The sequence below is a fragment of the Palaemon carinicauda genome, chromosome 14, assembly GCF_036898095.1.
Source record: "Palaemon carinicauda isolate YSFRI2023 chromosome 14, ASM3689809v2, whole genome shotgun sequence".
Taxonomy (NCBI): domain Eukaryota; kingdom Metazoa; phylum Arthropoda; class Malacostraca; order Decapoda; family Palaemonidae; genus Palaemon; species Palaemon carinicauda.
In genome coordinates this window covers 36,849,899-36,864,898 of record NC_090738.1, presented here as the reverse complement: position 1 = coordinate 36,864,898, position 15,000 = coordinate 36,849,899, and the positions used below count along the sequence as shown (strand labels likewise).

Below are 15,000 nucleotides of genomic sequence, written 5' to 3'. Positions count from 1 at the left end.
GGTTGGTGACCGTAATACCACACCTATACGTCAATGTATCCGTTTTTAAAACGGTAAAAGTCTAGCAACATTTATTCCAGGATTTTTACCGTTTTTCAATGCAAATTTTTAACAGAGTATACATACAGGGAACAGTTTTGCCATTTTACTTCCATAATCTGAAGAATCCTACATTTTCCATCCTGCAAGCTGTCATTCACTGTTGAAATCCTAATACTAAAAGATAAATGGGTCAAACTGGCATCTTTATCTCACCAACCTCATAATGAAAATTTTAATGAAAAGCGAATCATATGAGTTAGTCTTCGATACGGTTTATATTTTGATAGATTAGATAAACGCTTAAATATATGAAAACATACGCTTTCGTTTGTCAGAATGATATTGACAATAATTCAAAAAACTGACCCCGCCAGACAAAGATGTTATTAAAATCCTATTGCTTGGTGTTAGTGGAGGATTTTTTTCCTGTCACAAAGAATAAGCTATTGACTTTAATGAAGACAAATTTCTATATTGTGTGTGTGTTTTTTTTTTTCTTTTTTTTTTACTCGTCGATAAAAGGATGACATTCCGACTTATTAACTTCTTTTTCGTTGTTTTTTTTTTTTTACCTTTTTATGCGTGGAACATACTTTGAATATTTCATTTTTTTTTTCATTTAAATAATTATTTTTGATACAGTATTGAATGATTTGTCATAAGGAAATTCCTTATTGTCCGGTAACCTGTTTTCACTACGATGGAAAATTACAGTAAATGCAGTTAAGAGGTTATTTCAGATGTTTAGACGTACGATTCTGTTGTATATTATTATTATTATTATTATTATTATTATTATTATTCCTTGCTAAGCTATAACCCTAGTTGGAAAAACAGGATGCATTAAGCCCAAGGGTTCCAACAGAGAAAATAGATCAGTGAGGAAAGGAAACAGAGAAATGAAATATTTCAAGAAGAGCAACACCATTAAGATAAATATCTCCTATATAAACTCTAAAAACTTTAAAAAAACAAGAGGAAGAGAAATAAGATAGAATAGAGTGCCCGAGTGCACCTTGAAGCAAGAGGGAAAATGAACCGTATCCAGAGAGAAGGATCTAATGTACTACTGTCTGACCCGCCAAAAGACCCCATAACTCTGTAGCGATAGTATCTCAACGGGTGGCTTGTGCCCTGGCCAACCTACTACATTATAAACAGAATATGATCCTGTGTTCTTTCATGTTCATCTGTTATAGGCCATAAGACAAGTCATGAGGTTAAACATCAAAATCGTATTGATGTTGAAGCGTCTTAAATCTAATGAGTTATTTAAAATCCTTTTATTTTATTTCCCGAACTTTTTTAAGAACAACAGTTATAACTGGAGGGGCATTCGGTAGAGGGCAGACCTCCGCCGCGGCAGGTTTTTTATCGAGCATTTACTTGACCTTCACCCTTGACTTTTACATGTATTAATTAGCGTGGATTTTCATACACTCAAATATGAACAAAGTTTGAAGTCTTTGTGACAATGATGTCCAAACTTATGGGTGATTAAGTGAATTGGACATTTTGCTTGGCTGTGACGTTGACCTTTGACCTTAACCTTCTAAAATTTAAGAATTTCCAACTTTTTACATATCAGTTAATCCCTGCAAGTTAATTCTACAATTAAAATTGTGGCCAGGAAACTGTTCACAAACACAAACACGCACACAAACCAACAGGGGGTAAAACATAACCGCCAACGAAACAAAACGCCCCGTCATAGGTGGTATAATGTGCTTCCTTTGTGGAAGTTTATTAGACGTATCCTACACATGATGAAGAGTTATGGCCGATTTGTTTGTAAGCGGCTTTTTGTATAGTTGTGAATCGCGGGGCACTCTTGCTTCCAATCTTGTCATTGGTTCAATTGGGATGTGTCTCTATTATCATCTCGGTTCAGGGGTGTGTCCTTTAATCGTGCTTTATTTAAAACACATTAGATAGAGATTGCTGGTAATATATTCAACGATAAAGAAAGGTTAGGGGAGTCTAAATCGTACTTATGTCTGTTACAGATGTTAAACTTACTGCCCGGCTGTTTGATGTGCTAAACAAGCACATTATTAGGTGAAATAAGTCCAGTACATTCACATCAGTGATTTTCATTCATTGTCTTTGCCTTTTTGTGTATGTATTCGTGGTTATTATGAAGTTGAACAGTAGGTGTTTCATACACGCTCATCGTCATCATCATCATCTGCTCCTACGCCTATTGACGTAAAGGGCCTCGGTTAGATTTCGCCAGTCTTCGCTGTCTTGGGGGCCATTCTTTCATCTTCTCTATCCATGTTTGACTAAATCCCTACACGCTCATATACAGTAATAGTATTGCCTTTTTTTATAATGCAAATGATGTTTATGCAACAGATAACAAGCTCATATACAAGCAGCCAAGAGGAACAATGTCACAAAAATTCAAACAATACGAAACATGCGATGGCAAGCTTAAACAGGTTTTTCTGTTATCAGTGTGGGAGAGAGCGATAGATAAGAAAAAAGCAATGGCATTACATTTTATGAACGTGTATGAAACAAAACATGCGGTACAAAGTGGATGACCCTTACATATAAAATAATAATGATAACCCAGATCCAATTAAAACAGAAGTTTGTTATTGTTAAAAAACGATCTTTTTAGAGAATTTTCTTGGGATGCCTGAACCAATAGTGATGCTACTTTTTTCAAGGGTATCCCATTGCCTACCATCATCAGTTTTACTTACAGTAATCTGATCTGAAAATACAGTAGGAACTTAGATTATACTTCATTCGCCGACTAGTCGGAAGGTTCCTGATTTGAACACGTGAAATTTAATTTCGTCACTCAAAATCCGAGAGAAATTTACCCGAACGTAAAGAGTTTTTGCATCTTTGTTTTGAAGGCTTTAAGTGTCGCTCTTGAATGGCAAGGCGAGGGACATGACAATGCCCTAGTGACTGGCCATATATTCTCATGATCAGCGCTCAAGTCCCCTCTCCATGAAACTAGGATCAGGAGGCTTAAAGGTTTAAAGGCCGTTCATGAATGGCAGAGGCCAGGGACACTGACATTGCCCTATCAAGCAGGACAATGCCCTAGAGACCGACCATACATTCACAAGATCAGCACTCAAGTCCCCTCTCCATAAAGCTAGGGTCTGGGGGTTTGAAAATTTTAAGGTTGCTCGTGAATGGCAGAGGCCAGGAACAGTGTTATTGCCCTATCAAGCAGGACAATGCCCTAGAGACCGACCATACATTCACAAGATCAGCACTCAAGTCCCCTCTCCATAAAGCTAGGGTCTGGGGGTTTGAAAATTTTAAGGTTGCTCGTGAATGGCAGAGCCCAGGAACAGTGTCATTGCCCTATCAAGCAGGACAATGCCTTAGAGACCGACCATACATGCATATGATCAGCGCCCAAGCCCCCTCTCCACCCAAGGAGGGCCAGGCAATGGCTGCTGATTACTCAGCAGATAGACCTATAGGCTCCCCCAAACCCCCCCCCCCTCCTTAGCTCACAAGGATGGTGAGGTTGCATTGACCAAAGAAACTAACTAGTTTGAGCCGGACTCGAACCCCAGTCTGGCGTTCACCAGTCAGGGACGTTACCGCATCGGCCACCACAACCCAGACAATGTCTGCTGATGATTCAATAGGCAGACCCCTAGAGTCCCCCAAAACCCTCACAAGGATGGTGAGTTTGTAAAAACTACTATGAACTATCGAACAGGGCTCGAACTCCCATCCAACAAATTGCCAGCAAAGGACATTACCACTAGGCTACCACATCCCTTAAGCTAGAAATTAGATGTCATTTTTGTCAGGTTAGCTTTAAGAAATTGAAATTTATGAAGCTAGCACATCTCTTTGCATATGAATGCATCAGGTTTGTATATTCCATGACCTATATATAAAACTGTTATCAAAACTTCCGTTTACAAAACTGGACAATGATCGTTCTTTCAAATAGGTTCTTAGAATGAACCAATTTCTTTGCATATGACTGATTAATAGTATGATTTTGACCTCTACCATAAACAAACATTGCATTTATATCTTGAGCTTTTCTTAATCTTTTCTTAAGCTATTTAATTCTCAAATTGAGGGTTTTACCTGCTGGAGAAGGGAGTGTACAAACTCGATGCATTCATTTGCGAAGAGATCTGCATGCTTAATAAATTTCTATTTCTTACAGCAGACCTGACTTTAGTGATACTTGATTTCTAGCTTAAGAATTATGTACCTCATATTGCATATTGCTTGTGTGATATCATTCTTTCTGATCTACCCTATCATACACATGCATGTATAATATGCGCATATGCTTTGCTGTTACTGATGTGTATGATTTTATATATATGTGCTGGTATGTTATGTATATATATATATATATATATATATATATATATATATGTATATATATATATGTGTATATATATATATATATATATATATATATATGTATATATATATATATATATATATATATATATATACATACACACACACATATAAAACGGCTTCTGAATTGCTGAATTGATTATACTGAATCTCCACCAGCAAGCTCAAATATGCCTTTAAAACTAAGTAGAGCAGCATTACAATTAGCAACTTTATTTTCCTGGCATGTCAATAGTCTTTGAATGATAATTAGTGTACTTATATATTTGAATTATGTGGTGACATGATATATAAACTATGTAAATGATTTTCTGATCCAAATCAAATCTTTTGTAATCAAATACTGATTATTTTTGGAATTTATCTTATACACCCAATATTCGACTGTGTCGTTATCTCTGAAATTCTCACTCCTCGCTTTTTTATTTCTTTTTCTTCTTCCCCCTCCCCCCCCACCTTTTTTTTTAGTAGACACGTTTGCAATTTGAACATGGATTCTTTCCTTTTACTCCTTTTCCGTTCCTTTACTATCGGTTTCTTTTGACTGGCATTCTTGTTTGTTCGTTTTCCTTTGTTCTTCCTTTTCATTTCATTCTCTGTTACCCACAACTCTGGTACATTTTTTAACTCCAATTTTTTTTTTATTTTACCATTGCCTGAAGTAATGACTTCCTGACAACCAACGTTGGTTCTCAATTGTTTAGATTATTGTTGTATTGCTTTAATAATCCTTAATACCAGTAAACTATTTGCTTCCTGGGGAGGGGACTTTCAGTATTGTTGGGTATGCACACTAGAATGAAATAGTTGCCTATTATTCATTTTGTTAGGCATGTGATATACATCCATAAACCCAGATTAATAATTACTCACTTTACCTGTTGCTTTTCTGGTCTTATACAGCAAGGGAACTCTATTCTCTACAGGACCTCCACAATCTTTTTATCACGTTTCTTCCAAGGCATTGAGCATTTCCCATCGCATATTGCGCGTTTATTGTAAAATCCTCACTACCAAAGCACTTAATATCTTCTGTCTTTCAGGTTTATAGTGGGAGCTTATTGTATAGTCTCGGGACTGCATATTTAAAGGCCCTAGAGTCTAAAGCCTACAGTAGACATATATTTAGGTTCCAGGGTGTTAAGAGATCAAATTTGTTTTTGAAAAGATCTCAATCATTACTTTCTCTAAAATACGATGCATCCAACCAACTTCTTGAAAGAAAGTGGTATTGTACTCGTTTATATTAAGCGTATTCTTTTATCTCATCTCTGAACATCATCCACTTCGTCAACTTATAAAATTTCAGTGACTTTATAAAAGAAGTATATCCACATTGCCGGACGCCAGAAGTCTTGATATGTTAACGTCAACTTTAAAAAACGCGTTATATTATTATTATTATTATTATTATTATTATTACCTAACCTACAACCCTAGCTGGAAAAGCAGGATGCTATAAGTCCGAGGGCTCCAACAGGAAAAAATAGCCCAGCGAGGAAAGGAAATAAGGAAATAGATAAACTATATGAGAAGTAATGAACAATTAGAGTGGAATATTTTAAGAGCAGTAACAACATTAAAACAGGTTTGTCCTTTATGTAAACTAATAAAAAGGAGACTTATGTCAGCCTGTTCAACATAAAAACGTTCGCTGCAAGTTTGAACTTTTGAAGTTGTACAATGACGCAATGCCGCCCCCATCCAAAAATGACTTCTATTCTCAGATTATTATTATTATTATTATTATTATTATTATTATTATTATTAGCAAAGCTACAACCCTAGTTGGGAAACCAAGATGCTATAAGCCCAAGGGCTCCAACAGGGAAAAATAGCCCAATGATGAAAGGAAATAAGGATATAAATAAATGATGAGAACGAATTAACTAAATCATTCCACAAACAGTAACAACGTCGAAACAGATATGTCATAAATAAACTGTAAAAAGACTTATGTCAGCCGTTTCAACACAAACATTCGCTGCAACTCGGTCTTTTCCAACAGAGTATGCTATTCGCCCACAATTATTATTATTATTATTATTATTATTACAAGTCAAGCTACAACCTGAGTTGGAAAAGCAAGATACTATAAGCTAAAGGGCTCCAATAAGTGAGGAAAGGAAATAAGGAAATAAATAAACGATATAAAAAGGAATGAAAAATTTAAATGAAATGTTTAGAGAAAAAAAACATTAACAACCTTAAAACAGATAATTCCTTTGAAGTTAAGATTCAACTACTCGATTAGGAAGGTTATTTTTAGGGAAAATTCACTACGACATAAATATATTTGATATGATAAATTAAACGATATTATGATTGATCATATGATGCAGTTAATTACCAACATCATGATCAACGAAGTCCATTATATTTTGAACGGTAGATCCAAGCTCTGGTGTGTAGGAAATTGTTATTCGTACTTACTGAGTATAGATTGATTTTTACTAGCATTTCATTTACATGAATTCTTATTCTTTTGTTTGTCAAGTAAACAAGGATCACCTCTCTCTCTCTCTCTCTCTCTCTCTCTCTCTCTCTCTCTCTCTCTCTCTCTCTCTCTCTCTCAGGAAATTACACCATTTCAATAAAGATCATGCTGTACTATTGCTTCGAATTTTCCTTGAATATTATAAAAACAATTGTCCTATATAGTATATATAGTAAAGTATCCTAACTGCATATGTCTCTCTCTCTCTCTCTCTCTCTCTCTCTCTCTCTCTCTCTCTCTCTCTCTCTCTCTCTCGTGCTTCATGGGCCTCGAAGTAGGTTATTCAGAATTCAGAATGAAAATTTTAAAGATGGCTTCATAAAGGAGTCCTATATTCTTCATGTACACTTGGGCATACTATTCTATCTAATTTCTCTTCCTCTTGTTTTGTTAACGTTTTTATGGTTTTTATAGGAACTATTTATTTTAATGTCGCTACTGTTCTTAAAATATTATAATTTTCCTTGTTTCCTTTCCTCACTGGGCTATTTTCCCAGTTGGGGCCCCTGGGCTTATAGCATCCTGCTTTTCCGACTAGGGCTGTAGCTTAGTAAATAATAATAATAATGATAATAATAATAATGATTCAATTTAACAATAGGTTAATGCGCTAGGCTTTAAAGGTCCTAAGCAAACCAAATGAAATAAAAATTACTATTATATCGTGGTCTATTCGCATGAATAAAACTTGAGCCATATTTTAGTGTTAGATTATTAGCCAATCAAATATTTGCATGAAGATAAACTACATATTCTTGGTTATTTTCTATTTTTCTCCACATGCTCCTTGCTCTTCTCTTTTTGATGGAATACCCGCTTTTTTTTATCATTTTTAGCTATTCTAACAATAAGGCTAAGCTTTGGTAGCCTATTGGAAACGTCCCTGCCTCTGAATATGTTGGACAAGAGTTCTAACCCGCTCAAGCTCGATAGTCTCTAGTAGTATCTGCAACGTTACCATCCTTGTAAGTTATGAGAATGGGGTTTTGGGAGGAGCCTATAGGTCTACCTGTTGAGTCATCAGCAGCCATTGTCTGGCCGTCCTTGGTCCTAGCTTGGATGGAGAGAGGACTTGGGCGCTGATTATGTGTATATATTGTCAGTCTTTAGGGCATTGCCCTCCTTGATAGGGCAATGTCACTGTCCCTTGCCCCTGCCATTCATGAGGAGCCTTTTAACCTTAAACTCGTATATATGGACATTTTCTAGGGTACTGTACTGTTCATTGACCCTTTAAAGTGAAATATCTTTTATAATGTTGTTAGTGTTTTTAAAATATTCTATTTTAATTCTTCATTACTTCTTATATCGTTTATTTATTTCCTTGTTTCCTTTCCTCACTGGGCGATTTTTTCTTGTTGGAGTCCATGAACTTATAGCATCTTGCTTTTTCCAATTAAGGTTGTAGCTTAGCTAATAATAATAATAATAATAATAATAATAATAATAATAATAATAATAATGAGGGTTAGATACCTCGACATAGCTTTAGACCTATTCCTAAGAAATATAATAATGATAGTGGACTTCATTGTATATGTAAATTGTGTAGAAATGATTGATCTGACAGCTGTATCAATGGTATCGATATAAATTTAATTAGCAATGATTAATTACATAATGGGAGATTCATTTCTTTGAACAATGACATCATTTGTCAACCTAAATCCGTTCAGGTTTCGTTGTGTAACTAACGAAGAGATTAAAAGATACTATGGCTAGAGAATTATTGGGTCCTTTGACTGGCCAGACAGTACAATATTGGATCCCTCTCACCGATTACGGCTACTTTTTTCCTTTGTCTACACATACATTCTCCTCTGTCCTCATACACGTAACAACACTGAAATTTCCAAACAATTCTTCTCTCTCTCAAAGGGTCAACTGCTGCACTGTAATTGTTCAGTGGCTACTCTCCTCCTGATAAGGAGAGAAGAGACTCTTTAGCTATGGTAAGCAGCTCTTCTCGGAGAAGGACACTCCAAAATCTATCCATTGTTCTCTAGTCTTGGGTAGTGCCATAGCCTCTGTACCATGGCCTTCCATTGCCTTGAATTAGAGCTCTCTTGCTTAAGAGTACACTCGGGCACGCTGTTCTATCTTATTTCTCTTCCTCTTTTTTATGTATTAAATATCTAATTTAATGTTGTTACTGATACGAGAATATTTAGTTTTTTATTGTTCATCACTTCTCTTGTTTATTTATTTCCTGGTTTCCTTTCGTCACTGGACTATTTTTCACTGTTGGAGCCCTTGGGCTAACGGCATCTTGCTTTTCCAACTAGGGTTATAGCTTAGCTTGTAATAATAATAATAATAATGATAATAATAATAATAATAATAAAGACAGACAATAAAAGTAAAGGATTTATTAATTGATTATATGTTATCAGGCGTTACAGCTACCATAGTCACTGGCGTTATCCTTGTAGAAATATGTGTATTGTGTCATGTAAGTATGTGTACTAGCAGTAAATATGTTTGTGTCATATAAGTGTGTACTAGCAGTAAATATGTTTGTGTCATATATGTACTTGTACTAGCAGTAAATATTTGTGTCATGCATGTATGTGTACTAGCAGTAAATATATTCCTATTTATTTGGATGCATGGAAAAGTAAAACAAAGTAAAAAACGTCAATTTTTCTAACATGGGGAACAAGAAGCATCCCAGAAGAAAATCAGATTAATCTTAATGATATAGTTAACTCTCCTTTTTCCAAACCTTCTTGGTAAAAGTTACTGGCCATAAAGATTATAGCTTGAGGAAAAATCAATGTCACTTTTTAATCCTTCCCTATATAAGAAAAAGCAAGTGTCTGGCTATATATATAGTAAGGAAAGGAAATAAGGGAATAAACAAAGTATATGAGAAGTAATGAACAATTTAGATAAAATATTATAAGAACAGTAACAATATTTATATATGTATATATATACATATATATACATATATATATATATATATATATATATATATATATATATATATATATTATATATATATATACTGTATATTTATATTTTTTTCCAGTCACGTTGAGTGGTGGGGGTGGAGAGGGAGTAGTCAAACCCTGGTGGAAGGGGTTACCCCGAAAGGTGTACATTCGATTACCAGTCTCCCACAAATTGCCAAACCAGTGGATTGTAGCTAGGAAACTGGGAGCCGTGGCAAAGGTATCTGTGTGTGCATATCTATCTGAATATTTATCCTTCATTTTAACGGGTCGTGTACACTTGTTATATAAAACAGAAAATGAAAAAACAAGCCTGAATCGTATATATCAATAAAAATTTTTCACTTTATACAACGAGGGTGCAACTAAGAAGGAAATAATCATGAATCAAAGTTGAACAAAAGTCTTTCATAGACTTGAAGCAGATGTTGTTAAGAAGAGAAAGTTTAAAAGGAAATCACACAGCAAAATCATCACAACTAGACAATGGACACTTCATCGTACTGATAATAGAATTAATTTTATGAGAAAGGTGTTTCATTTTACGTGCACCTTTCTGGTAATACTTCGGAGACGAGTAATGTAGGGTAAATTCTCCAGATATCAGTATTGCTATACCGTCATACCAACATGACGTCACAGGCCTGAGAGATTCTTTTCGGAAATGTATCTGCTTCATCAACGGCCTTGGCAGATTTGACAAAAGTTTATGTAATTCCAGAATTGCTGGTGAGGTTGGTATAGACGAGTGGAATCAGAAAGAAACCATACTTTCAGGAGATTGCTTATTAAAGAGGTAGAAACGGATTTCCCCTTACCTTTAACAAAGATATGAAGTGGATCACCTTAGTAATATTGATCTACATGGGTAAAACTGCTGTCATTGATTCTAAATACTTAACAATGCCCATTTTTACCATGGAATCCAATGGTTTCGTCTTGCTGGATTTTGAAGTAAATCTAAGTTATAGTTTGCTATCAGAAAGCTAAGTATCTTTTGTAAACCTTTTGTGTTTACAAAGATTATTACGTTATAAGTTTCTGGGCTCCACAAGGTACTAGAAGAATTGGAAGATCCAGGGCTACATGGCTGAGGACTGTGATGTATGAAGTCGGAGATGGTGAATGGAGAAGTATTGAATTAAAAGCTCAAGATAGAGACGACTGGCGAAATCTAACCGAGGCCCTTTGCGTCAATAGGCGTAGGAGGACATGATGATGATGATGAAGTTTCATATCCATCAGCGAACATTCTTGTCTGGATGTCATTAGTCTCCCTTAGGATCTTTGGGATTGTTATAGTCCCTATTATTTTTGCCAACAATTATGGTTATAGCATAGAACATTGTCAAATTTACTGCTCGACCACTTTCCATAGATTTTATTTCTACTCTGTGCCAGAGATTGTTCAGTCATTTTGTTGAGAAACTATAAAATTGTTGTAAGGGCTTTCATTACTGATGAAGTTTTGACAGAATTTAAAGCTTTCTCATAATGTATAAGTGTCATACATAATGGTTTGATATACTTTGCTGACTTTTCCAGAGATATTTTATTAATTTTATTGTACTATGAAATGGTTCCCATAATGTCACCCTGCTCAGAATTAGATAATATTCACTTATTATACTGGTCCTTTGACTTTTCTCCGTCTTATATTCATCTGGTAATATTCTAGATGGCAACCTTTGGAGAGAAATACCTTTGTGTTGATAATTTGTTATCGGTGATTCCTGCACGACTCTTAAAGGGTCATTTCGGGAAGTTAGCGAGTTGAATATTTGATTGGCATTTATGAAGATGTTTTCTCGGGGAGTGATTATTCTCATTTCCATTTAAAGTACTTCACGGAACTCGATTGACTTTTATCTACGTATCTTCGCACTCTATCCTATCAAAACTTCCTTAAAGATATTTTAGGTTGATCTGTATTAATGTTTGTACGTTTCGAATAACTTAAACTATAATCCCATCATCCTTATCATTGCATTATAATTGACAGATGGATTCACCGAAACGTGCGATTAAAGAAATTACGGATATGGATGGGAACTAGTTGTTAATTTAATTGGGCAGTTTGCTCCTCTCGGTTTTTAAATACTCAAAAAAACACAACACATGAAAGTTGATCACCAATAAACAAAAGAGGGTACAGAACAACTACAAGACGTCAAGGTCAAACGAAGTATTCTGAGGAAAAGGACCAGTTCCAAATTCTCTGAGAGATGTGATCTGAAAGAGCACTGCAGGGTGTTAGTGAGGATATGTTGAAGTGCTGAGAGAGGATGCGTGTCAGAGAACAGAATTTGTACGTATACCATGACCATTATTGCATGATTGGACCATTTTTTTTTTTTTCATCTTAAACCATATTACAATTCCACATTGATGTTTACCATTCTTTTTTAGTTGAAGAGGTACGTTTGCTGATCCACATTTGTCTATGAAGCTGTTCCTTTTTTCTTTAATTTCAGTTTTGTTGACAGCTGTGGCAACATGTGTACTTTAATCATCACATATCTTGTTTCTTGAATACTTCCAAGTTTTCAAATGATCTGGTCGCTCTGTGGTTGAAAGTTCTTCTGGAATTAAAGATGTGAATATTTCCTGACGATACTAACCGTTGTGATTGAATGTCGATACAGTTTTCCGTCTCCCTTTATTAACCAATTGAAAAGGGTAAAGAATTATCTTTCATCCTTCCACAAGGCAAAACCTAGCGAGACCCTGACACGAGCTAAATTTTACTAACTTAATACTTTTAAAGTTTCATTCGCGATTTCTTTATATTCTTTTCTTTGCTCAACTTTTGTAATACTCAAATCTGGCTATTACCCAACTTTTCCTTACTAATTTTTCATATTTTGTTTCAGAAAAATTGATCGATTAATCGAATATTGTATTTTCATATCGAGTCATGAAATTTAAAGTACATAGTTATGTTTTTGCCATCATAGGAGTTTTTCCAAATTTGTTGTGGTCTATTTGTGTGTGTGTTTATATATATATACTGTATGTATATGTGCATGTGTACACATATGTGTATAGCATATATGTATTGTATATACAAATTTATACATATATCCCCTATTCTTACGTGCATATATATATATATATATATATATATATATATATATATATATATATATATATGTATACTGTATATATATATATATATATATATATATATATATATATATATATATATATATCTATATATATATATATATATATATATATATATATATATACAGTATATATGTATATATATATGTATAAATATATATATTTATATATATGAATATATATATATATAGTTATATATATATATATATATATATATATATATATATATATATATTTATATATGTATAAATATATATATTTATATATATGAATATATATATATGTACATATATATATATATATATATATATATATATATATACACGCAGTATTTATTGCCATCCCGTAACTGTTAAGTCAAAGATAATTTTAATAATAATAATGATAGTAACTGAGATCTACGCAGACCGTATAAGAAAACGTTAGCAAGATCATAGATGATGACATCGGAATAGGAAAGAATTCTTCATAAAATAAGAACGTCCGTTTGGAGATGGTGTATCATTCATTATGATGAATGCGATTATTCACAGATGAAATGTGTAACTGTATTAAATACCAAACCTTGAATGCATGAATTTCATTGTCATTCATGTTATTGTAATAATACTAATTAATTTCTCTCTCTCTCTCTCTCTCTCTCTCTCTCTCTCTCTCTCTCTCTCTCTCTCTCTCTCTCTATTTTTATTCTAATAGGAAAAAAAAGAGTGGACAGTCACAAGCCTTTGCGTAGATTATAAGGTTTTTGAGATACGAGAAATAACGACAAGTAACCTATTGCCTATTGAATATTCTCTCGATTCTTGACACATCATAGCATATGGAAATAGTAAATGTATGACTGGAATCAACTGCATTGTGCTCTCAGCCTCATGACTTGCTAATAACGACTGCCACAGTGCCACTGAACTTACACAGTAACAAGTGCCCGCTCGAGAATTAACTCTGAAACTAGGGTTGCCAGGATTTGTAAATGAGAAAAGGCCAACTTTTAATTAATCGCAGCTTTAAAAGGCCAAATATATAGTATTTAGGGTCCTGGTTTTTTCATGATATTACTAAAGGCCAACCAATTTTTAAAAAAGGCCAAATTTGAGGTATTTTTTGGGCCTGAAAAAAAGGCCAACTGACAACCCTGTCTGAAACTGATCGTTGGCAACGGCAGGGGGCGGAGTTAGACCTCAACCAGTGGGCAGCTTTCTAGATATGAAAGCTTCCTAATTCTTTCACCAGGTCCTCGGGAATATTATGTGCAGCCCGTTAACCCGTTAAAGCGGCTCGATCCAAAACTTGAGTTGCAGTATCTTCTCGTATCTTCTCTCGGCTGAAACGACCCGGGTTCAGTGGTAGGATATCGAAGCTCCTGAGGATATCGAAGTTCCTGAGGATATCGAAGCTCCCGAGTTCGAAGGACGGAGCGCGAAGAGCTTCAGAACTTCATTGATTGAAAAACATGGCTTTGGAGCCACTGCCCGTTTTGGATAGCGTGTATATAGACACTTATTTTGAGTGAGTTGAAGGATTTTTTAGAAGTTCGTTTTGCAATCAGCTTTCTTCGTGTATTGGCTTATAGCATTGTCATACAGAATATGTGTGGTATATATACATAGTTTTATATATATATATATATATATATATATATATATATATATATATATATATATATATATATATATACAGTGTTTATGTGAATATATGCATATATGTGTGGATTTATATATGTATATATATACACTACACTCACATGCGTATACTGTATATAATCTATGTATACTAAGTGTATATGTGTGTGGATTTCATCATCATCATCATCAGCAGCAGCCGTAACCAGTCCACTGCAGGATAAAGGCCTCAGTCATGTCTTTTCACGTGCGTCTATTTGTGTTCTTTCTATGCCACTCTATACTTGCCAATTTTCTTTGTTCGTCAATCCACCGTCTTCTTTTCCTTGTCCTGCATAGTTTGCTATCTCTAGAGTCCCATTCTGTTATTCTTAAAGGCTAT

The 15,000-nt window shown here is 34.5% G+C and overlaps 1 protein-coding gene across 2 annotated transcripts in view; it reads left to right on the top strand.

The window, feature by feature from the left end:
• The window catches only part of LOC137653166 (ETS-related transcription factor Elf-3-like), a 51,511-nt gene that overhangs the window by 20,144 nt on the left and 16,367 nt on the right, over nucleotides 1–15,000 (top strand). Inside the window, exon 2 of one of the 2 annotated variants that reach the window (XM_068386541.1) lies at nucleotides 14,230–14,505. The exons of the other annotated variant lie outside the window; for it this stretch is intronic. Within the exon in view, the coding sequence (XP_068242642.1) occupies nucleotides 14,450–14,505 (56 nt within the window). The 5' untranslated portion in view covers nucleotides 14,230–14,449. The remainder of the gene's footprint in view (nucleotides 1–14,229; nucleotides 14,506–15,000) is intronic. 2 annotated transcript variants of the gene reach the window in all.